Here is a 25,824-nt window from a genome sequence, read left to right on the forward strand (position 1 = left end):
GACCCTACACAATATCTGACAAATGACAGTTGAGTCTCTGCTTGAAAGCCTCCAGTAAATGAAGCTCCCACAACTTCCGAAGGCAAGCTGTTCCATTGGTTGAGTGTTCACACTATCAGAAAATTTCTCCTTATTTCTAGGTTGAATATTTCCGTGGTGGGTTTCCATCCTTATCTGGCCTTCGGCTGCCTTGGAAAATAGCTTGACCCCTTCCTCTCTGTGGCAGCCCCTCAAATATTAGAACACTGCTATCATGTAAAGGAAATGGAGCCCCTCCCTTATGATACCAGGTTGCAACGCCTTGGTCTCTTCAGCCTTGAAAGACGGCTTTTAAGGGGTGACTTGATCGAAGTGTATAAAATCATGCATGGGATAGAAAAGGTGGATAGAGAGAAATTATTTTCTCTATCACACAATACTAGGACGAGGGGGCCCTCCCTAAAGCTCATAGGTAAGAAAGTGAGGACAAATCAAGGGAAATATTTCTTCACCCAGAGGGTGGTTGGTTTATGGAATTCACTTCCAGAAGAGGTTGTGACAGCAGTCAGCCTTGATAGCTTCAAGGCAGGATTAGATAGATTCATGGATGCCAAGTGCATCAGTGGTTATTGAAACGGATGTCCATGTGCCGCCTCCATAGTTCCCTCTAAGCTGAGCAGTGAGCAATCGCTCACTTAAAAATCATCATCAACTCAGAGTTTTCCAAACCTGCCCAGAAGCCGAGAGGGAAAGAGTGAGAGGGAAGGAGAGAGAGAGGAAGAGAGAGAAACAGATAGAAAAAAGAGGGGAAGGAAAAGAGAAAGAAAAAGAATGGGAGTAAGGAAGAGAGAAAGAAAATCAAAATCTAGTTTGAAACTAGCTCAACTATTTAAGTGGCATTTTGATATTGATAGAGTTGCCCTATTATGAGCTCACTGTTATAGACACACAGTACAGTATTTTATTTTGAAATTCTCTGAGGCAAAACAGGGTGGGTTTTTTATTTGTTTGTTTGTTTGTTTGTTTGTTTATGTATGTATGTATGTATGCATTTATTTATTTATTTATTTATTTATTATTTCTGTGCCGCCCAGTCCCGAAGGGACTGCTGCTCAGACACTATACTTTTCCGCCCACCCCCCCAAAAAATTAGAGGGAACACTGGCGCCTCTATGTTGGGTGAGGCAGGCAGGATTCCCTTGAGTACCATTTGTTGGGGGTCAAGGGAAAGGGAGGGTTTTGCCTTCTCTTTCTGCTCAGGATCCCCATGGACAATTGGTGGGCCACTGTTGGACTCGATGGGCTTTGGCCTGATTCAGCATGGCTCTTCTTATGTTCTTATGTCTCCCCTGGTCCTTCTCTTCGCTAGGCTAGCCATGCCCAGTTTCTGCAACTGTTCTTCATATTGTTCCAAAATGCGATCACATAGCTAATGAGATCACAGTAGTGAACTGATTGCCAAGCGCTTCCAGATCACGCTACCATGAGGGGGGTGCTGCAGTTGTAACTTTGAGGATGAGTCATAAATAATTTTGAGTTTGTTGTAGCTTTGGATCATTATTAAGCAGCCAGTCGTAAGGACTCTTTGTATACCAGAACTGGAGACAAATAACGGGTTTGCCTCTTCTAGGTTTCTGTCTTCTGAGTCCTTGACCTCTCCAGACGTATGTTTTTCAATGATTTCATTGCAATACAAGCAATTTCACCCTCTAGGTTTGGCATTATGGATTGTGTACAGCTAATCCTCAATTTAAAACAGATCAACATTCAAAGCTACAGTGGCACTGAAAAAAAGGGAGTTATGTCCATTTTTCACACAGTGCAACAGTTGCAGCATCCTTGTGGTCACGTGATCAAAATCCGTACATTTGGCAATCCATATTTATGACACTTGCAATGATCTGGGGTCATGTGATCCTCCGTGGTGCAGTGGTTAGAGTGCAGTACTGCAAGCTACTTCTGCTGATCACCGGCTGCCAGCAGTTTGGCGGATCGAATCTCAATATGCTCAAGGTTGACTCAGCCTTCCATCCTTTCAAGGTTGGTAAAATGAGGACCCCGATTGTTGGGGGCAATAGACTGACTCTCTCTGTAAACTGCTTAGAGAGGGCTTTAAAGCACTGTGAAGCGGTATATAAGTCTAAATGCTATTGCTATTTTGCGACCGTCTGATAAGCAAAGTCAATTAGGAAGTCATTTTTTACCTAACAACTGTGTGACTAACAACTGCAGTGATTCACTGGCAAGAAAGCTCATAAAATGGAGCAAAATTAACTTAAACAGCTGTCTCGCTTAGCAGCAGAAATTATGGACTTAATTGTGGACGTAATTTGAGGACCACCTGTATGACTACAAGGTATTCTGTAATTAACATGAATTAATTACAGTCTGGCTTCTTCATTCCTAATAAATACGATCATGGTTTCACTCTACTTGAGCTTATTTCACCAATATTTATCCGAAATAACTGCATTATCTTTTAAGCAATCCCATGACCAGTTCTTTTATTATTGGGTGAATATTATTCCCAGAAGCAAAGTGGATGAGGAGCCACAGATTTGGCTCGTAGCCCTCATTGTCCGCGATGATTATGCATTAATAATGCTGCTGGTGTGTCACTTCCAGTCCCTTCTGGCTGGTATCTAGGAAAATAAAGACAATAGCAGCATGTGAGCGATTTCCTTGACTGGAACGCGTGGTATTTATTAGAGCCGATCAAGGGCTTGAACTAGGAAATGAACAAGGCCGCTAAGTCAGGTTGAAATCACTCACCATCAAGCTGAGTGATGGAGGAAAAGACCCACATAAGGTTATGAACCATGAGAATAATAGAGTTGGGAGGGACTTGCGAAGTCGTCTGATCCAATCCCGTTCTCGAGCAGGAGACCCCATAAAAAGTGATGGTGAATCTTCTTTTTTGGCTCAGGTGTCAAAAGGATGTTAGAAACATAGAAATATAGAAGACTGATGGCAGAAAAAGACCTCATGGTCCATCTAGTCTGCCCTTATACTATTTTCTGTATTTTATCTTAGGATGGATATATGTTTATCCCAGGCATGTTTACATTCAGTTACTGTGGATTTACCAACCACGTCTGTTGGAAGTTTGTTCCAAGGATCTACTACTCTCAGTAAAATAATATTTTCTCATGTTGCTTTTGATCTTTCCCCCAACTAACTTCAGATTGTGTCCCTTAGTCCTTGTGTTCACTTTCCTATTAAAAACACTTCCCTCCTGAACCTTATTTAACCCTTTAACCTATTTAAATGTTTCGATCATGTCCCCCCTTTTCCTTCTGTCCTCCAGACTATACAGATTGAGTTCATTAACTCTTTCCTGATACGTTTTATGCTTAAGACCTTCCACCATTCTTGTAGCCCGTCTTTGGACCCGTTCAATTTTGTCAATATCTTTTTGTAGGTGAGGTCTCCAGAACTGAACACAGTATTCCAAATGTGGTCTCACCAGCATTCTATATAGCGGGATCATAATCTCCCTCTTTCTGCTTGTTATACCTCTAGCTATGCAGCCAAGCATCCTACTTGCTTTCCCTACCGCGTGCCCACACCCATAATTCAATGCCCTCCCCCCCACGCACGTGCGCCCCTCCCCGCACTGCCTTCAGTGAGGCTTGTTCATGCGTACAGACCTCACTGAAGCATGGTCGGCCTGTTGGGCCGTTTTTCGCCCTTTCCCAGGCTTCAGGAAAGCCTGTGGAGCCTGCAGATGGCGAAAAACAGGCCTCAGGGGCCTACTGGAACAAATTTCGGGACCATCTGCTGCCTCATGTATTTCAGCGGCCAGTTAGGTCCCACAGAGTCAGCCTTCTCCATGTCCCGTCAGCCAGACAATGTCAACTGGTGGGGCCTAGGGGAAGAGCCTTTTCTGTGGCGGCCCCGGCCCTCTGGAACAAACTCCCTCCAGAGATACGTACCGCCCCCTCCCTCCTGGTCTTTCGCAAACCTTAAAAACCTACCTTTGCCAGCAGGCATGGGGACCGTGAGTGATGAGATGTTAACTGGTGGGGCCTAGGGGAAGAGCCTTCTCTGTGGCGGCCCCGGCCCTCTGGAACAAACTCCCTCTGGAGATATGTACCGCCCCCTCCCTCCTGGTCTTTCGCAAACCTTAACAACCTACCTTTGCCAGCAAGCATGGGGGCCGTGAGTGATGAGATGTCAGCTGGTGGGGCCTAGGGGAAGAGCCTTCTCTGTAGCGGCCCCGGCCCTCTGGAACAAACTCCCTCTGGAGATACGTACCGTCCCCTCCCTCCTGGTCTTTCGCAAACCTTAAAAACCTACCTTTGCCGGTAGGCATGGGGTCCGTGCCCGTGAGTGATGAGACTTTCTCCGGCCGATATGAGAATTTTTTATTTTATTTTTAGAGATATTAGATTTCTTGTATACTGTTGTATTAATGTTGTACGCCTTCCTGAGTCGCTTCGAGAAGGGCGGCATAGAAATCTATTTAATTAATTAATTAATTAATTAATTAATCAATCAATTAAATAAATAAATTATAAATAAACTTGTTGGGTCCGTTTTTCGCCATCCACAAGTTCCAGAGGCTTTCCTGAAGCCTGGGAAGGGCGAAAACGGCCTCCCCCCACCCTCCTGAAGGCTGAAAATCAGCTGGCCATGCATGCTGGAGCTGACATAGGACAACAACATCTGTGCCCTCAGATATGATCGAAACATTTAAATATGTTAAAGGGTTAAATAAGGTCCAGGAGGGAAGTGTTTTTAATAGGAAAGTGAACACAAGAACAAGGGGACACAATCTGAAGTTAGTTGGGGGAAAGATCAAAAGCAACATGAGAAAATATTATTTTACTGAAAGAGTAGTAGATCCTTAAAACAAACTTCCAGCAGACGTGGTTGGTAAATCCACAGTAACTGAATTTAAACATGCCTGGGATAAACATATATCCATCCTAAGATAAAATACAGGAAATAATATAAGGGAAGACTAGATGGACCATGAGGTCTTTTTCTGCCGTCAGTCTTCTATGTTTCTGTATGGCTCTGCGTGCCACCTATACCAGTGATGGCGAACCTATGGCACGAGTGTCACAGGTGGCACGTCGAGCCATATCTTTTCGCATGCGAGCCGTTGCCCTAGCTCAGTTCCAAAATGCATGTGTGTGCCAACCAGCTGATTTTTGACTTGCACAGAGGCTCTGGGAGGGCATGTTTGCCTTCCAGAGAGCCTCTGGGAGGATGTGGGAGGTAATTTTTACCCTCCCCAGGTTCCAGGAACGCCTTTGGAGCCTGGGGAGGGTGAAATACGAGCCTACTGGGCCCACTAGAAATTTGGAAGCAGGCCATTTCCGGCCTCCAGAGGGCGTCTGGGGCGTGGGAGAAGCTGTTTTTGCCCTCCCCAGGCATTGAATTATGGGTTTGGGCACTCGCGCATATGCGGTAGCGCGCAAGCCTGCTCTATTGGCACCCAAGGGAAAAAAGGTTCGCCATCACTGCCCTATACCATTTAAAGTCCAGTCTCTTTTTGAAAGCCTCCAGCGACGAAGCACCCACAACTTCTGAAGGCTAGCCGTTCCACTGGTTTATTGATCTGTCAGGAAATTTCTCCTTAGTTCTAGGTTGCTTCTCTCCTTGGTTAATTTCCATCCATTGTTTCTCGTCTTGCCTTTTGGTGCTTTGAAAAATAGTTTGGCTCCCCCATCTTTGTAGGAGCCCCTCAAATATTGAAACACGGCTGTCATGCCTCCTATGGGTTTTCCCCCCCATTAGGCTAGTATAGACCTACCCAATTCCAGTAGCAGTTCTTTGTTAACTGCAGTTATATAATATAATATAATATAATATAATATAATATAATATAATATAATATAATATAATATAATATAATATAATATAATATAATATAATATAATATAATATAATATAATATAATATAATATAATATAATATAATATAATATAATATAATATAATATAATATAATATAATATAATATAATATAATATAATATAATATAATATAATATAATAGATTAGGATAGCATAGCATAGCATAGAATAGAATTTTTATTGGCCAAGTGTGATTGGACACAGAAGGAATTTGTCTTGGTGCAAATGCTCTCAGCGTACATAGAAGAAAAAGATACATTTGTCAAGAATCATGTGGTACAACACTTAATGATTGTCATAGGAGTCAAATAAGCAATGAAGAAACAATCAATATTAATAAAAATCTTAGGATACAAGCAACAAGTTACAGTCATACAGTCCTAAGTGGGAGGAAATTGGTGATAGGAATGATGAGAAAAACTGCTTCGTTAACAGCTTCTTTCTTTTTCAACAGGCATGAAAGTTCAGTTATCGATGTAACCAGACCACTGGTTGGACGCAGGATGGGATCTAGGATGCTCTGGTTTTTGCTGCTGGTTGCCGTGGGGTCATCGGAGTTGGAAGAGCACTTTGACCCAGGTAAGAAGCCGAAGCCGAAGAGAGAAAAGAAGCCTCCCAAGGACAATTCTATCTGTCCGTCCATTACCCTGGGGGGGGAATTATTGACCCCCTGAGAGAGGGTCCGCAACTTGGGCGTCCTCCTCGATCCACAGCTCACATTAGAAAAACACCTTTCAGCTGTGGCGAGGGGGGCGTTTGCCCAGGTTCGCCTGGTGCGCCAGTTGCGGCCCTATTTGGACCGGGAGTCATTGCTCACATTCACTCATGCCCTCATCACCTCGAGGCTCGACTACTGTAACGCTCTCTACATGGGGCTACCTTTGAAAAGTGTTCGGAAACTTCAGATCGTGCAGAATGCAGCTGCGAGAGCAATTATGGGCTTCTCCAAGTATGCCCATATCAATCCAACACTCCGCAGTCTGCATTGGCTGCCGATCAGTTTCCGGTCACAATTCAAAGTGTTGGTTATGACCTATAAAGCCCTTCATGGCACCGGACCAGAATATCTTCGGGACTGCCTCCTGCCGCACGAATCCCAGCGACCGGTTAGGTCCCACAGAGTTGGCCTTCTCCGGGTCCCGTCGACTAAACAATGTCGTCTGGCGGGACCCAGGGGAAGAGCCTTCTCTGTGGGGGCCCCGACCCTCTGGAACCAGCTCCCCCCTGAGATTAGGATTGCCCCCACCCTCCCTGCCTTTCGTAAACTCCTTAAGACCCACCTTTGCCGTCAGGCATGGGGGAACTAAAACACCTCCCCCTTGCCCATGTTGTTTTGTTGATTGATTGACTGTGTGCCTGTTTTTTATATACAGTGAACCCTCGAGTTTCGCGTCCTCAAGGATCGCGAAAGGGCTATTTCGCGAGTTTTCAACCCGGAAGTAAACTCCACCATCTGCGCATGCGTGCCCTTCCACGCATGCGTAGATGGTGGAGTTTCCCCGCCGGGCAGAGGCTTCCCTGGGTCTTCCCCCTCTTGCCCCCGTAAGACCCCAGCGGCGGCGCGAGCAACGGCGTGGGCGGGCGGGCGGCACGTGCGGGGACACCCCAGCTCGGCTCCCCAGCTGGGAAGCGGCCCCAGCAACAGCGTGGGCGGGCGGGCGGTGCCCGCGCGCTTGGGGACATCGCAGCTCGCTCCCCAGCTGGGGAGCCGAGCTAGGGAGTCCGGACCGCGCGCGCGTTGCTGGGGAAAGCGCGCGCGCTTGGGGAATCCCTAGCTCCGCTTCCCAGCTGGGGAGCGGAGCTAGGGATTCCCCAAGCGCGCGCGCTTTCCCCAGCAACGCGCGCGCGGTCCGGACTCCCTAGCTCGGCTCCCCAGCTGGGAAGCGGCCCCAGCAACAGCGTGGGCGGGCGGGCGGTGCCCGCGCGCTTGGGGACATCGCAGCTCGCTCCCCAGCTGGGGAGCCGAGCTAGGGAGTCCCGACCGCGCGCGCGTTGCTGGGGAAAGCGCGCGCGCTTGGGGAATCCCTAGCTCCGCTTCCCAGCTGGGGAGCGGAGCTAGGGATTCCCCAAGCGCGCGCGCTTTCCCCAGCAACGCGCGCGCGGTCCGGACTCCCTAGCTCGGCTCCCCAGCTGGGAAGCGGCCCCAGCAACAGCGTGGGCGGGCGGGCGGTGCCCGCGCGCTTGGGGACATCGCAGCTCGCTCCCCAGCTGGGGAGCCGAGCTAGGGAGTCCCGACCGCGCGCGCGTTGCTGGGGAAAGCGCGCGCGCTTGGGGAATCCCTAGCTCCGCTTCCCAGCTGGGGAGCGGAGCTAGGGATTCCCCAAGCGCGCGCGCTTTCCCCAGCAACGCGCGCGCGGTCCGGACTCCCTAGCTCGGCTCCCCAGCTGGGAAGCGGCCCCAGCAACAGCGTGGGCGGGCGGGCGGTGCCCGCGCGCTTGGGGACATCGCAGCTCCGCTCCCCAGCTGGGGAGCCGAGCTAGGGAGTCCCGACCGCGCGCGCGTTGCTGGGGAAAGCGCGCACGCTTGGGGAATCCCTAGCTCCGCTTCCCAGCTGGGGAGCGGAGCTAGGGATTCCCCAAGCGCGCGCGCTTTCCCCAGCAACGCGCGGGCGGGCGGGACTCCCTAGCTCGGCTCCCCAGCTGGGAAGCGGCCCCAGCAACAGCGTGAGCAATGGGGTGGGCGGGCGCGAGCAACGGGGTGGGCGGGCGAAGGGCGGGCGGCAGTGGAAGCAAAAACACCATCTGCGCAAGCGCAGATGGTGTTTTTACTTCCGCACCGCTACTTCGCTAAAAATCGATCATCGCGTAGGGTCCTGGAACGGAACCCTCGCGATGATCGAGGGTTCACTGTATACTGTTTTTTATGAGATTATTAATTTAAATTGGAACTGGATGGGTGGGCATTGGATTTAGTATTGTGTACTGTACTGTTTTTTATTATTGTTGTGAGCCGCCCCGAGTTTGCGGAGAGGGGCGGCATATAAATCCAATAAACCTAAACCTAAACCTAAAAGGGCAGAGGTTCAAAACACCTGGCTGGCATCAGGGTTCAACTCTGACCGTCTTCTGCTGCACAAATCCCAGCAGCCGATGAGGTCCCACAGAGTTGGCCTTCTTCGGGTCCCGTTGACTAAACAATGTTGACTGGTTGGTCCCAGGGAAAGAGCCTTCTCTGTGGCGGCCCCGGCCCTCTGGAATCAACTCCCCCCAGAAATTCGAACTGGCCTCACCCTCCTCTTCCACAAAATGTTGAAGACTCACCTCTGCCACCAGGCGTGGGGGGGATTAATCCCCCCCTCTTTTTCTCTTGACCTCTATTATGTTTATGTTCAGTTGGATGGAGTGTGTATGATTGTGTAGCAGATAAGTTTTTATAACAATGTATTTTAAATTAGTTTTTAAATTTTTAATATTAGATTTGTATTTATATTGTATTACTGTTATGTTGTGAGTTGCCCTGAGTCTTTGGAGAGGGGCGGCATACAAATCTAATATATTATTATTATTATTATTATTGTTGTTGTTGTTGTTGTTATGTCAATACAACACAGCAAACGAGATTACTATGCTGGATTTCGTATTTCATCACCAGCCGGGCGCTTCCCAAGCACCTAGGACTGCGTGATGTAGCGGCGAATTATGTTTGCCGATCCCAGTAAAGTGGCCTTTTGCAATTGACAGATGGAGATTTTGTCAATTCCGATGGTTTTCAAATGTCCGCTGAAATCCTTTGGCACTGCGCCTAGCGTGCCAAGTACCACTGGGACCACTTTCACTGGCTTATGCCAGAGTCGTTGCATCTCGATTTTTAGATCTTCGTATTTCACTAATTTCTCTAGCTGCTTCTCCTCAATTCTGCTGTCTCCTGGGATTGCGATGTCAATGATCCATACTTTCTTTTTCTCCACGATCACAATGTCTGGTGTGTTATGCTTCAGAATTCGGTCAGTCTGAAGTCGGAAGTCCCACAGTAGTTTTGCTTGCTCATTTTCGACCACTTTTTTGGGCTTATAATCCCTCCAGTTCTTTGCCACTGGTAAATGGTAGTCCCGGCACAAGTTCCAGTGGATCATCTGTGCCACAGCATCATGTCTATGCTTGTAGTCAGTCTGTGCGATCTTTTTGCAGCAGCTGAGTATGTGATCGATTGTTTCATCTGTTTCTTTACAGAGTCTGCACTTTGGATCGTCTGTTGATTTTTCAATTCTGGTTTTGACATTATTGACATCATCATTATTATTATTATTATTATTATTATTATTATTATTATTATTATTATTATTATTATTATGAAACACTTCATAGTGCTTTTACAAGGTTGATGTTATAGGAAACAAAAGTGTGACCGAATCTGGATATTCTGCTTTGGATACCACAAAGCCTCCTCCCCCTCTCAGAAGGTTAAGAAGGAGACAACTGAAGAGGGTGTGTAGTGCGAAGGCTAAGCCTGGAGACAACTGAAGCAACATCCTTGCTGAAGGCTGAGGTAGACTGATAGGATCAATGCTCGGATAAGAGACCCCAGGAATGTTCAGAACATTCTGTCACGGAACAGTCTGACCTTGGAACAGGTCACCCTTCTGAATGTTCCAGAAGCCTTGTGGAATGGGCCGTTCCCTCCTTGGAGTATTCCGTGAGGGAATATTTTAGAGGCCTCTCGAAGACAACCTCCAGCTCATTAACCTTGCTGTTGTGTTCGCATTTACAAAAACAACAGCAATAATAATAATAATATTTTATGGCCTTCTGTGGACAGTAGGTTTCTTTAAATTTTATATATGAAATTCAGCTACACAATGAAGTACAGAAGCAGCACTTAAACATATGCCCAAGTACCCCAACAACAACAACTTATCTTTTCAGTATTTCAGTATTATTACTTCCAATAATAATAATAATAATAATAATAATAATAATAATAATTTATTAGATTTGTATGCCGCCCCTCTCCAAAGACAACATAACAGCAATACAATATATTATTTTACTGAAAGAGTAGATCCTTGGAACAAACTTCCAGCAGACGTGGTTGGTAAATCCACCGTAACTGAATTTAAACATGCCTGGGATAAACATATATCCATTGTAAGATGAAATACAGGAAATAGTATAAGGGCAGACTAGATGGACCATGAGGTCTTTTTCTGCCGTCAGTCTTCTATGTTTCTATAAATACAAATCTAATGTTAAAAAATTTAAAAAACTAATTTAAAAATACATTGTTATAAAAAACCTATCTGCTACACAATCATACACACTCAGTCCGACTGAACATAAACATAATAAAGGTCAACGAAAAAAGGAGGGGGGGAGATTAATCCCTCCACACCTGGTGGCAAAGGTGAGTCTTCAACATTTTACGGAAGGCGAGGAGGGTAGGGGCAGTTCGAATCTCTGGGGGGAGTTGATTCCAGAGGACCGGGGCTGCCATAGAGAAGGCTCTTATCCTGGGTCCCACCAGACGGCATTGTTTTGTCAATGGTACCTGGAGAAGGCCAATTCAGTGGGACCTAATCAGCCGCTGGGATTCGTGTGGCAGAAGGCGGTCTAGTAGGTATTCTGGTCCGCTGCCATGTAGGGCTTTATAGGTCATTACCAACACTTTGAATTGTGATCGGAAACTGATCGGCAGCCAGTGCAAGCCGTGAAGTGTTGATGAAACATAGACATATCTGGGAAAGGCCATGATAGCTCTTGTGGCCGCATTCTGCACGATCTGAAGTTTCCAAACACTTTTCAGAGGTAGCCCCATGTAGAGAGCGTTGCAGTAGTTGAACCTCGAGGTGATGAGGGCATGAGTGATTGTGAGCAAAGACTCTATACTTGTACTGTTTTGGGTGTAACAAAATGTAACAATCAGCGTGTAGCAAAAAGTAAGCAAAACGGAAAAAAACCCTCACACTCATAGTAAGAGCCCCTCAAATGAGGAAAAGTCAATTAATCACAAGTTTCAGACCCTCATGACAAATAATCTACAGAGTCTCAAATTTCATTTCGGGTCATATAGGCCCGAGCATAGGAGCAGGGTTAAAGTCTCATGAAGGGAAAAGGAAACAAAGTGCCAATTGCGGTGTTTGCCAGTAGCAGGCCACACCATAGCTCCAGTAGCTAAAATGGAGCTGTGTGCACATTTCCACAGCTCCGGCAGGCACATACGCGCATCTGAGCAGGAGGCAAAATCTTGTGAGGGGACCAATGAGCGTGTATGATATTTTGGCGATTTTTGGCATGTACAGAATGTGCAGAAGCAAAAAAAATTGCCGAAATGTCACACAAACGTGTTCTGCCGGGCTCTCTGGTATGAGCCTCCTGAAAATTCAAGGGTACATATTTCAGACACACACACGTTTGAAAATTCAAAACAATGTTCTATATCACAAAATTCAAAACAAACTAGAAACATAGAAGACTGGCGGCAGAAAAAGACCTCATGGTCCATCTAGTCTGCCCTTATACTATTTCCTGTATTTTATCTTACAATGGATATATGTTTATCCCAGGCATGTTTAAATTCAGTTACTGTGGATTTACCAACCACGTCTGCTGGAAGTTTGTTCCAAGGATCTACTATTTCAGTAACTAAGCACTCTTTTTGTATTGCAAAGAGCACTCGTCCCAAAACAACCTGGTAGTCTGTACAATCCCCTTAATCAGTCCTTAAGTACTTACCTTGCAGCTATGAAGAAACATCACAGCCCTTCTTCTTCCACAAAGTGAAACACACACACACTTTGCTCTGCTTTGGTTTCAAAGTTGTGAAAAATCAACAAAGTCCGGGAACAGCAAGGCACAGTCCTGAAGAACAACGATCAGATAATCTTCCACAATGGCCAAACCCACACACTGCTATTTATATCAGCAGCACTAATTGCTGGAGCCCCACCCAAACACAGGTGGCCTCTCTTATCTCTTGTAGAAACATAGAAACATAGAAACATAGAAGTCTGACGGCAGAAAAAGACCTCATGGTCCATCTAGTCTGCCCTTATACTATTTTCCGTATTTTATCTTAGGATGGATATATGTTTATCCCAGGCATGTTTAAATTCAGTTACTGTGGATTTATCTACCACGTCTGTTGGAAGTTTATTCCAAGGATCTACTACACTTTCAGTAAAATAATATTTTCTCATGTTGCTTTTGATCTTTCCCCCAACTAACTTCAGATTGTGTACCCTTGTTCTTGTGTTCACTTTCCTATTAAAAACACTTCCCTCCTGGACCTTATTTAACCCTTTAATATATTTAAATGTTTCGATTATGTCCCCCCTTTTCCTTCTGTCCTCCAGACTATACAGATTGAGTTCATTAAGTCTTTCCTGATACGTTTTATGCTTAAGACCTTCCACCATTCTTGTAGCCCATCTTTGGACCCGTTCAATTTTGTCAATTTTAATATGTCCTCAATTGGTCTCTTCTACGCATAACTCTGCGCCTGCGTTAGTCCAAGACTTCTGCATCCGAATCGACTGAAGATAATGGAGATTGGCTTCCTGGGCTGTGTGCCAAGCCCCCCTCTTCCAAGTCACTCCCACCTTCTTCTTCGTCCGAGGAAACTGCAGTACCTGACTCTGTCGTTAATAAAACAGGCCTATGACATGTTGAAGTTTCCCCTGCATCCACCTCCACATTTCCTGGGGCAGGAGCTGGGCCAGAGCCAACCACAACACAAACATGTGCGTCCTCTCATGAGATTTTGCTTCCTGCACGTGCACAGGAGCAAGATCTTGGTTGGACGCATGAACATGTCCGAGAGTCACCCAGGGTTGTGCACAGAGCGCACCGGTAGTGGTGTTAAGCAGCGATGGGCTATGAGCTGGAACGATAATAATAATAATAATAATAATAATAATAATAATAATAATAATAATAATTATTATTATTTATTAGATTTGTATGCCGCCCCTCTCCGAAGACTCGGGGCGGCTCACAACGATAAAAACAGTATTATAATGGCACAAATCTAATATTAAATCTAATATTAAATACTAAATTGCGCCTGTGTTTCGTCGAGGTTTTACCTGCGGCTCCGGGTGCGATTTTGCTACCTCCACAGGTGTAGCAGCAAAATCGTGCTGGTCCTGCAAGAATTTACGAGCTGCAGCAGCGAGCGCAATTTAGCGTTGTGGCTCGTAGCCCATCGCTGGTGTTAAGTAGGAACCCTCGCCTGGTGTTTGCTTTCCCATAAACATTCCATGGGACACACTGAGTGTTGTTGTGGCCTGATGTGTCAAGTGGAAACAAAGTGGCCAGTTGATCTCAATCCAGAGCTGCTCCTGCCTGGAATATTTCTCATTCCTCCAGAGATTTCCCCCCCTCCCCGGCTGTTATTTTCTCAGGCTGACATATAGTGGCAGAGCATCTATAAAGTGGCAGACCTATAAAGCCCTTCATGGCATCGGACCAGAATATCTCCGAGACCGTCTTCTGCTGCACGAATCCCAGTGACCGATTAGATCCCACAGAGTCGGCCTTCTCCGGGTCCCGTCAACTAAACAATGTCAGTTGGCGGGCCCCAGGGGAAGAGCCTTCTCTGTGGTGGCCCCGACTCTCTGGAACCAGCTCCCCCCAGAGATTAGAACTGCCCCTACCCTCCTTGCCTTTTGTAAACTCCTCAAAACCCACCTTTGTCGTCAGGCATGGGGGAATTGAGATATCTCCCCTGGGCCTATATAATTTATGTATGGTATGTTTGTAGGTATGTCTGCTTAAAAATGGGGTTTTCTGAACTACTTTAAATTTTAAATTGTAAATTATTAGATTTGTTATGAATGGTTTTATTATGTTGTGAGCCGCCCCGAGTCTACGGAAAGGGGCGGCATACAAATCTAAATATAATAATAATAATAATAATAATAATAATAATAATAATAATAATAATAATAATAATCACATGTGGACCACTGCAGGAGAAGAGAACGGAGAGGCCTCTTTCCAACCTTAGAGGTCTCTGTAGGCCAAGTAATCAAGCAGCCTAAGACAAAGAAGATAACTTTCGAACAGTGAGGAAAATTAATTAGTGGAAGAGCTTGCGGTCAGAAGTTGTGGGTGCTTCATCATTAGAGTCTTTTGAAACTGGATGGCTACTTGTCCGAAATGGGGTTGGGCCATGATGGCAAACCTATGGCACTGTGCCACAAGTGGCACTTGTAGCCACATTGGAGAGCATGCAAGGCACTGCTCTATGAGCTGATAGATAAATTAGTGAAGATTGGACTTAATCCCTGGATAGTTCAGTGGATTTGCAGCTGGCTGAAGCGTAGACGTCAGAGAGTTATTGTGAATGGCGAGTATTCTAAGCATAAAACGTATCAGGAAAGACTTAATGAATTCAATCTGTATAGTCTGGAGGGCAGAAGGAAAAGGGGGGACATGATCGAAACATTTAAATATGTCAAAGGGTTAAATAAGGTCCAGGAGGGAAGTGTTTTTAATAGGAAAGTGAACACAAGAACAAGGAGACACAATCTGAGGTTAGTTGGGGGAAAGATCAAAAGCAACGTGAGAAAATATTATTTTACTGAAAGAGTAGTAGATTTTTGGAACAAACTTCCAGCAGACGTGGTTGGTAAATCCACAGTAACTGAATTTAAACATGCCTGGGATAAACATATATCCATCCTAAGATAAAATACAGGAAATAATATAAGGGCAGACTAGATGGACTATGAGGTCTTTTTCTGCCGTCAATCTTCTATGTTTCTATGACAGTTCCAGGGTGCATGGCCAGCTAATTTTCAGCCTTCCAGAGAGAAAGCTGTTTTGACCTTTGGAGGCTTCAGGGAAGCTTCCTGAATTCCCAGAGTGTGAAAAACAGCCCAATGGGCAAACTGGAAGTTCGGAAAATGAACTTCCGCTTTGCCTGCTTGGCCGTTTTTTCATTGTCGCAGGCTTCAGTGAGGCCTGTGCGCATGTGAGGGAGATGGGAGGAGGTTGTGCGCATGTGCAGCGTGAGAGGATCCGCATGTGTGTGTGGGGAGGGAATGGGTATGAGCACGTGCACACATGCTAGCACATGTACACACACCGTTTAGGCATGTGAACCAAAAAAGGTTCACCATCATTGGTGTGTAGGACAGTAATTGGTGAACCTTTTTTTGCTCGGGTGCCAAAAGGGGATGTGCGTGCGCAACATTGCACACATATGTGGCCACACCCATAATGCAATGTCCTCCCCCTACACATGTGTGCACAACCCTTCCCCCTACTCTCCCTCATGTACATATATGCAGGCTTCAATGAAGCCTCCGGACTCTGACGAGGGGGAAAAATGGGCCCAATTGGCCTATCAGAATTTCAAAAATGAACTTCCAGTATTTTACTGAAAGAGTAGTAGATCCTTGGAACAAACTTCCAGCAGACGTGGTTGGTAAATCCACAGTAACTGAATTTAAACATGCCTGGGATAAACATATATGCATCCTAAGATAAAATTCAAAAAATAGTATAAGGGCAGACTAGATGGATCATGAGGTCTTTTTCTGCCGTCAGTCTTCTATGTTTCTATGTTTCTATTTCCTCAGGTGTTTTTCAATTTACCTGTTGAGCTGAATTCCAAAAAGCTTCCAGCATTTGATACAGGAGGGGAAACTTGAAAGAATCCAATTTATGTTCTGAGAATCATGTTGTTGTTTAATGAATCGATTAAATTATCTTTTGGATATTGTTCCCTTGCAGTTTCGATTCAAAGTTTCTGTTGAAACTCACTCAATTGGTGACCCCCCCCTTCTTGTTTGTAAAGTTAGAGCGCCTCCTAGTGGAAAATATAGAAACATGAGAATCTTTGAATGGAACCAGTTCAGGTGACTCCATCTGACTCTGTGCTTGGTACATGGATGTGATTAATACATTGCCAAACAAATGTCCCGCCTAGATTCTCTTTGAACGTGATCAAAATTCAGACGTTTCATATTCATATTTATGACAGTGGCAGTGCAGTCTGCGACCTTCTGACATGGGGAAATTAATTTCTCTTAACCACCATCTTACAAATTTACAGGAAAAAGTGGAGCAAAACTGTTTCACTTAGCAGCAGAAATTTTGGGCTCAGTCGTGTTTGCGACTCGAGGACTCACTTGATAAGTTACCTTGCTTAACAGCTGAAATGGTTGTATCAATTGTGGCTGTGAAAGACCTGGGACATTTTTCAACCTTGGCAACATCTTAGTCCAAGATTTATTGAGAAATGCCTCTTGGTAATATTTTTTTGGCTTTATACCCTGTTATAAGCAGGACAGAGTAACAGAGTTGGAAGGGACCTTGGAGGTCTTCTAGTCCAACCTCCTGCTCAGGCAGGAAACCCTATACCAGTGTTGTGGTTAGCTCTGGCCCAGCTCCTGCCCCAAGGACTGTGGATGTGGGGGAGACATCCACATGCTGCAGGCCTGTTTTGCCCCCCCGGTGGAATCTGCTGATGAAGGCTCCTCTGACCAAGAAGACATGAGTGACAGGGAGGAGGAGAGTGTGGCAGACAGCTCAGAAGGAGATCAATTATCTAGCTCCTCCTTGGATTTGGAACAAGAGTTAATGATACAGCCACACATGCGGAGAGCGATGCATAGGCAACAAAAACTGAGAGATTATTATCAAAGAAAATGAGGCCACCTGTGGTTGGGTGGGGCTGTGGTAATTAGTGAAGCTGCTATAAACAGCAGCCTGTGGGTTTGGCCATTGTGGAGGATTATCTGATCCTTGTGTTTCGTGCCTGCTTTGCTGACTTTGACCTTTGTGTGCTGATTTTTCCCTGCTTTGAAACTAAACCAGAGCAAAGTGTGTGTCACTTTGTGAAAGAAGGACTGTGAATTGCCTCACAGCTGCAAGCTAAGTATCACAGAACTGATAAGGGACTTGTACAAATTACCAGTTTGTTTGGAGAGGAGTGCTCTTTGCTATACCAACAGAGGGCTTGGTTTAAGTGAATTTCCATTATAAAGAACATTGTTTTGAATTTTCAAATGTGTGTGTGTCTGAAATTTGTACCTGTGAATTTTCGGGAGGAGCCTTCCAGAGAGCCCGACAAAACATACCAGTGTTGGAGAACCTATGACATTGGTGCCACAGGAGGCACACGGAACCATATCTGCCGGCACGTGAGCTGTTGCCCTAGCTCAGCTCTAGCATGTATGTGCATACTGGCCAGCTGATTTTTGGTTCACACAGAGGCTCTGGGAGGGCATTTTCGGCTTCTGGAGGGCCTCCAGGGAGATGGGAAGCCTCTCGAGCCTGGGAAGGATGAAAAACAGGCCCACCAGAAGTTGAAAATGGGCTGTTTCTGGCATCCAGAGGGCCTCTGGGATGGGGGGGGGGGGCAAGGGTGGCAATTTTCGCCCTCCACAGGCATTGAATTATGGGCATGGGCACTTAATGCATTCTTATGTTCTGCAACACGTGCATTTACTCTCCTGTTAGTTTGTCCAATATTGCAGAACATAAGAATGCATTAAGGAAAAAAGAAAAAACCTCCTCCCTTTTCCAACACTTCAAAACTACAGGACATGACATTGATTTTGACAGTACTAAATTAATTTCCAAAGCAGAACACTACAGCAAAAGAATAATCATGGAAGCCATCGAGATAGAAAAACATCCCCAAAATATGAATAAGCGGGATGATACCTCCTGCCTACCAGACATGTGGAAACCAGCCCTCAAACGTAACCCAGCCATAAAAACAGAAACTAGACTCAGAACACATATTGCAAAACAATCAAGTAGCCTGCAAGCTCCAACTACTCAGGATATCACGCCTAATCAACAACCATTAACTAATCAGCATACTTCAGCTACATCAACGACCCCAGATGTTACCCCCACTGACTCACCAGGAAGTTTCTACACAGCAGGCAATTGCTGAGCCATCAAACCACACCCAGCCACCAGTATTTATAGAAGGAAGGCAGCTCAGGTCTCGCAGTATTTGCCTTAGAAAAAGGACAGAAACACCAGCCTGAAGATGATGAGTGGGACCTCATCGAAACGTCGCCAGAAATTTCCAAATCCTACACGGGAAGAAACCCGCAGGCGAACACTGCGAGACCTGAGCTGCCTTCCTTCTATAAATACTGGTGGCTGGGTGTGGTTTGATGGCTCAGCAATTGCCTGCTGTGTAGAAACTTCCTGGTGAGTCAGTGGGGTAACAACTGGGGTCGTTGATGTAGCTGAGGTATGCTGATTAGTTAATGGTTGTAGATTAGGCGTGACTGCGAGACCTAAGCTGCCTACCCGTGAAAATCTATGAAAACAAATATATATATATATATATATATATATATATATATATATATGTGTGTGTGTGTGTGTGTGTGTGTGTGTGTGTGTGTGTTTTTGTAGATATAAAACATACACACAAACATATCATACATACAGCTACATAGGCAAGGGGGGGAGATGTCTCAGTTCCCCCGTGCCTGACGGCAGAGGTGGGTTTTACGAAAGGCAAGTCATGCGATAAAAATGTGAATACTTGGCAACAATATTTATAGGGGTTGCAGCATGCTGGAGTCAAGTGGTTGCCATTTCGAACCATGCTAGCTGGCTTCCAAACAAGCAAACCCAACTTTTTAAATAGGAAAGAAAAAGGGGGCATAATCTGAGGTCAGTTGGGGGAAAGATCAGAAGCAACGTGAGAAAATATTATTTTACTGAAAGAGTAGTAGATGCTTGGAACAAACTTCCAGCAGACCTGGTTGGTAAATCCACAGTAACTGAATTTAAACACGCCTGGGATAAACATATATCCATCCTAAGATAAAATGCAGGAAGTAGTATAAGGGCAGACTAGATGGACTATGAGGTCTTTTTCTGCTGTCAGTCTTCTATGTTTCTATGCTTAACAACCACCTTGCTTAGCAACAGAAATTGTGGCTGTCAATCAAGGATCATCCGTAGGGCTTTACCTGGGGACTGCATTCATTAACAGAGTGTATTTTTAGAAACATAGAAACATAGAAGACTGACGGCAGAAAAAGACCCCATGGTCCATCTAGTCTGCCCTTTTACTATTTCCTGTATTTTATCTTACAATGGATATATGTTTATCCCAGGCATGTTTAAATTCGGTTACTGTGGATTTACCAACCACGTCTGCTGGAAGTTTGTTCCAAGGATCTACTACTCTTTCAGTAAAATAATACTTTCTCATGTTGCCTTTGATCTTTCCCCCAACTAACTTCAGATTGTGTCCCCTTGTTCTTGTGTTCACTTTCCTATTAAAAACACTTCCCTCCTGAACCCTATTTAACCCTTTAACATATTTAAATGTTTCTATCATGTCCCCCCTTTTCCTTCTGTCCTCCAGACTATACAAACTGAGTTCATTAAGTCTTTGCTGATACGTTTTATGCTTAAGACCTTCCACCATTCTTGTAGCCCGTCTTTGGACCGGTTCAATTTTGTCAATATCTTTTTGTAGGTGAGGTCTCCAGAACTGAACACATTTCAGCCTTTCATGTTTTTCCCCTTCAACAGCTAAGTGTAGGTATGCGCTTGGCATGCAGGATCGCACCATTCCCGATGAAGCTCTCTCAGCCTCAAGTTCGTGGCATGATTCAACAGCAGCAAAACACAGCAGGTGAGGAAGGTATCCTCTGTTTCATTTGCATGATGTAATCGACTCACATATTTTTTTTATCAATGCATAATTTCCCCAACTCTATCCGTTAAGAACAAAGTTCTGGAAATTCCCCTTCAGCATGTACATCTCTTCAAATGTACTGTATCTTAAGGATTAGAAACTGGGCCCTTATTTTCATTTAAAACATTAAAATATCTGTAGTTGAATGACTCCTAAGGTACTTACCTGCTTTTGTAACCTGTTTTCTTGCATTGATAGACATTAATAACTGGGTAGAAGTCCTATGGTTTCTGATGTACAGTTTCTAGGCCAGACTAGTTTTTGTTTATGAAACTCAAAAGTGTCTTAAAGTATCTGTTGTGCAAATCAATTTGTAAAGGAAAACCACGGTGTTCCTTGACATGACAAGGAACCAACATAGCTTTCTTTTTTTGAATCAGTGATCTATCAGATATGCAGATTGGGGAGAACTAGTTAATGTCAACAATATCCATAGCAGTCCACAGGAATGTTAGTACATCTATTTGTAGATCATTGTAGACACAATGATGAAAATTACAGATTGTGGGAGATTATGATCCCACTGTAGAGAGCGCTGGTGAGACCACATTTGGAATGCTGTGTTCAGTTCTGGAGACCTCACCTACAAAAAGATAATGACAAAATTGAACGGGTCCAAAGATGGGCTACAAATATGGTGGAAGGTCTTAAGCATAAAACATATCAGGAAAGAGTTAATGAACTCAATCTATATACAGTGATCCCCCGCTCGTTGCGAGGGTTCCGTTCCAGGAGCCCCCGCAACGAGCGGGTTTTCGCGAAGTAGCGATGCGGAAGTAAAAACACCATCTGCGCATGTGCAGATGGTGTTTTTACTCCCACAGCGCTAGCGAGGAGCCGAAGATTGGGGGCGGCGCGGCTGTTTGCCGCCGGCATGGGGGGCTTCCTAGCAGCCCCCCAAACCCGGGTTGGGGGTCCGGGGGGCGCTGTCTCTCGGCGCTTTCGAGCTGAGTCCGGGAGCGAACTCGCTCCCGGACTCAGCTCGAAAGCGCCGAGAGACAGCGTGGACAGGCCCGTTCCTTGGCGCTGTCTCTCGGCGCTTTCGAGCTGAGTCCGGGAGCGAACTCGCTCCCGGACTCAGCTCGAAAGCGCCGAGAGACAGCGTGGACAGGCCCGTTCCTTGGCGCTGTCTCTCGGCGCTTTCGAGCTGAGTCCGGGAGCGAACTCGCTCCCGGACTCAGCTCGAAAGCGCCGAGAGACAGCGTGGACAGGCCCGTTCCTTGGCGCTGTCTCTCGGCGCTTTCGAGCTGAGTCCGGGAGCGAACTCGCTCCCGGACTCAGCTCGAAAGCGCCGAGAGACAGCGTGGACAGGCCCGTTCCTTGGCGCTGTCTCTCGGCGCTTTCGAGCTGAGTCCGGGAGCGAACTCGCTCCCGGACTCAGCTCGAAAGCGCCGAGAGACAGCGTGGACAGGCCCGTTCCTTGGCGCTGTCTCTCGGCGCTTTCGAGCTGAGTCCGGGAGCGAACTCGCTCCCGGACTCAGCTCGAAAGCGCCGAGAGACAGCGTGGACAGGCCCGTTCCTTGGCGCTGTCTCTCGGCGCTTTCGAGCTGAGTCGGGGAGCGAACTCGCTTCAGGACTCAGCTCGAAAGCGCCGAGAGACAGCGTGGACAGGCCCGTTCCTTGGCGCTGTCTCTCGGCGCTTTCGAGCTGAGTCCGGGAGCGAACTGGCTCCCGGACTCAGCTCGAAAGCGCCGAGAGACAGCGTGGACAGGCCCGTTCCTTGGCGCTGTCTCTCGGCGCTTTCGAGCTGAGTCCGGGAGCGAACTCGCTCCCGGACTCAGCTCGAAAGCGCCGAGAGACAGCGTGGACAGGCCCGTTCCTTGGCGCTGTCTCTCGGCGCTTTCGAGCTGAGTCCGGGAGCGAACTCGCTCCCGGACTCAGCTCGAAAGCGCCGAGAGACAGCGTGGACAGGCCGTTCCTTGGCGCTGTCTCTCGGCGCTTTCGAGCTGAGTCCGGGAGCGAATTCGCTTCAGGACTCAGCTCGAAAGCGGCGAGAATGAACGGCGTGGGCGGGCGAAGGGCGGGCGGCAGCGAGGAGTTTGCGTGGGCGGTGGGGAAACTCCTCGCTGACGCCAGCAAGAGGGGGAAGACCCAGGAAAGCCACCCAGCAGCTGATCTCCCGGTTGCCATCTACGCATGCGTGCCCATAGAAAAAAACGCACGCATGCGTAGATGGTATTTTGACTTCCGGGTTGAAAAATCGCGAAGTACCCTGTTCGCAATGGTTGGGGACGCAATAAACGGGGGATCACTGTAGTCTGGAGGACAGAAGGAAAAGGGGGGACATGATCGAAACATTTAAATATGTCAAAGGGTTAAATAAGGTTCAGGAGGGAAGTGTTTTTAATAGGAAAGAGAACACAAGAACAAGGGGATACAATCTAAAATTAATTGGGAAAGATCAAAAGCAAAATGAGAAAATATTATTTTACTGAAAGAGTAGTAGATCCTTGGAACAAACTTCCAGCAGACGTGGTTGGTAAATCCACAGTAACTGAATTTAAACATGCCTGGGATAAACATATATCCATCCTAAGATAGAATGCAGGAAATAGTATAATGGCAGACTAGATGGACCATGAGGTCTTTTTCTGCCGTCAGTCTTCTATGTTTCTATGAAAATTACAGAAATTTTATTTATTTGTGTATTTTATTTATTTATTTACTTATTTATTTATTTATGTTTGTTTGTTTGTTTGAAAAGTATATATATAAGAGCTGTAGTGGCACAGTGGTTAGGGTGCAGCACTGCAGGCTACTTCAGCTAACTGCTAGCTGTAGTTCAGCAGTTCAGATCTCACCACCGGCTCAAGGTTGACTCAGACGTCCATCCTTCCGAGGTGGGTAAAATGAGGAGCCGGATTGTTGGGGGCAATAGGCTGATTCTGTAAAACCACTTAAAGAGGACTGTAAAAGCACTGTGAAGTGGTATATAAATCTAAATGCTATCGCTATTGCCTACCTGACTGCCCAATTCAATCACAATCACTCTGGTGGCTAACAGAAGAACCACCCCAAATACAAAATCAAATAATACCCTTATTGCTAAATATCCATTCCCTCTCCAGTGCTGGGGGAAGGATGTTGCAAAATACAGCCAGAGGTTGTATTTGCTGGTTCTCCGAGCTACTCAAAATTTCCATAACTGGTTCTCCAGAACCTGTCAGAACCTGCTGAATTTCACCCCTGGGGTAAACAGGAGGAGGAATAAATACTCTGTATTTTTGCTGCCTTTGAGGTACAATGGTACCTCTACTTACGAATTTAATTCGTTCCGTGATCAGGTTCTTAAGTAGAAAAGTTTGTAAGAAGAAGCAATTTTTCCCATAGGAATCAATGTAAAAGCAAATAATGTGTGCGATTGGAGAAACCACAGGGAGGGTGGAGGACCTGTTTCCTACCATTCCTAGAGAGGCCCCATGGAGGCTCCTCCCCGCATTTTCCAGCCCCGTTTCCTCCCAGGAGATTCCTAGAGAGGCCCCACGGAGGTTTCTCCCCACCTTTTCCGGCCCTGTTTCCTCCCAGGAGATTCCTAGAGAGGCCCCACAGAGGCTTCTCCCCACCTTTTCCGGCCCTGTTTCCTCCCAGGGAGATTCCTAGAGAGGCCACATAGAGGCTTCTCTCCACCTTTTCCAGCCCTGTTTCCTCCCATGAGATTCCTAGAGCGGTCTTACGGAGACTTCTCCCTGCCTTTTCCAGCCCTGTTTACTCCCAGGAGATTCCTAGAGAGGCCCCACAGAGGCTTCTCCCTGTTTTCCAGTTACAGTTTCGGAGGCTCGGGTTTGTAAGTGGAAAATGGTTCTTGAGAACAGGCAAAAATTTTTTTGGTTCTTATCTAGAAAAGTTCGTAAGTAGAGGCGTTCTTAGGTAGAGGTACCACTGTATTTCCAAAAGTAATGTATTAATTAAATGTATTTATTAATTAAACTTGTATGCTGCCCATTCCCGAGGGACTCAGGTAATTAAAGTAGGATAAAAACGAATAAATACGGGCCGTCCAAATGACTTATCCTCTCAGAGTCCTCGGAAAGGGGCGGCATATTAGTCCAATCAAATAAATAAATAAACAAAGTATCTCACATCTCCCTTCTTGTTGTCCAGGCTGGGCCTGAGTGAGGGCGATGGAGCCTGGTGCCCTGCAGGACCCGTCTATCCCAACGATGCAGAGTACCTGGAGATAGACCTGCGCCGGCTGCATTTCCTGACTTTGGTGGGGACACAAGGACGCCACGCAGGTGGCCACGGCAAGGAATTTGCTCGGTCTTATCGGCTCCATTACAAGCGGGATGGCCATCACTGGATGCCTTGGCGGGACCGGTGGGGCAATGAGGTAAACAAGGAGCCTTATAACTTCTTCTCTAAGGTGGGATGACATGGGAAACGGGTCATTTTGTGGAAAATGCAACTGTGTCTAATCCATTGTTTCTCAACCTTGGCACCTTTAAGATGCATGGACTTCTCCAACATTGGCTGCTGATTGGTTTCTGGACACAATTCAAAATATTGGTTATGACCTATAAAGCCCTACATGGCTTCAGACCAGATTATTTCTGGGACCACCTCCTGCCGCATGAGTCCCAGTGACTGGCTAGGTCCCACAGAGTCAGCCTTCTCCAATCCCATCAACAAAACAATGTCGTTTGGCGGGTCCTAGGGGAAGAGACTTTTCTGTGGGGGCTCCGGCCTTCTGGAATCAGCTCCCCCCAGAGATTTGTACTGCCTCCACCCTCCTCGCTTTCCTTAAGAGTCTAAAGACTCATCTGTGTCCCCAGGCATGGGGCCATTAGATTCTAGCCTCCTCGGGAGTAAGACTGGGGGCTAATGGACCACTCCCCTAGTCTAATTAGACTTCAGCAAAGCTTTCGACAAAGTCGACCACTATCTCCTAATCAACAAATTAGAAAAAAGCGGGGTAGACTTCAACACATGCAGATGGATCAACCGCACCCAACGAGTTGTCCTCAGCGGTTCCAAATCCACATGGAAGAACGTAGGCAGTGGGGTACCACAGGGTTCAGTCCTGGGCCATGTGCTCTTCAACATTTTCATCAACGACTTGGACGAGGGAATAGAAGGGCAACTGATCAAATTCGCAGATGACACCAAGCTGGCGGGGATAGCCAATACCCTAGAAGACAGGCTCAAATTACAGAAAGACCTAGACAGACTAACACAGTGGGCCCACACCAACAAAATGATGTTTAACATCGACAAGAGCAAGGTCCTTCACTTAGGCAGAAAAAACCCTGGACACACATACAACCTGGGAGAAACCCCTCTTAGCAGTAGCGACTGCGAAAGAGACCTCGGAGTCTTGGTGGACAATCAACTAAACATGAGCCAACAAT

The 25,824-nt window shown here is 46.3% G+C and overlaps 1 protein-coding gene across 3 annotated transcripts in view; it reads left to right on the forward strand.

The window, feature by feature from the left end:
* DDR1 (discoidin domain receptor tyrosine kinase 1) overlaps window positions 1-25,824 on the forward strand; it is a 117,050-nt gene that overhangs the window by 48,458 nt on the left and 42,768 nt on the right. For all 3 annotated transcript variants that reach the window (XM_070737738.1, XM_070737736.1, XM_070737737.1), the window contains 3 exons: window positions 6,300-6,424; window positions 20,311-20,413; window positions 24,578-24,806. In XM_070737738.1, the coding sequence (XP_070593839.1) occupies window positions 6,300-6,424; window positions 20,311-20,413; window positions 24,578-24,806 (457 nt within the window). The remainder of the gene's footprint in view (window positions 1-6,299; window positions 6,425-20,310; window positions 20,414-24,577; window positions 24,807-25,824) is intronic.

The sequence above is a fragment of the Erythrolamprus reginae genome, chromosome 2, assembly GCF_031021105.1.
Source record: "Erythrolamprus reginae isolate rEryReg1 chromosome 2, rEryReg1.hap1, whole genome shotgun sequence".
Taxonomy (NCBI): Eukaryota; Metazoa; Chordata; class Lepidosauria; order Squamata; family Dipsadidae; genus Erythrolamprus; species Erythrolamprus reginae.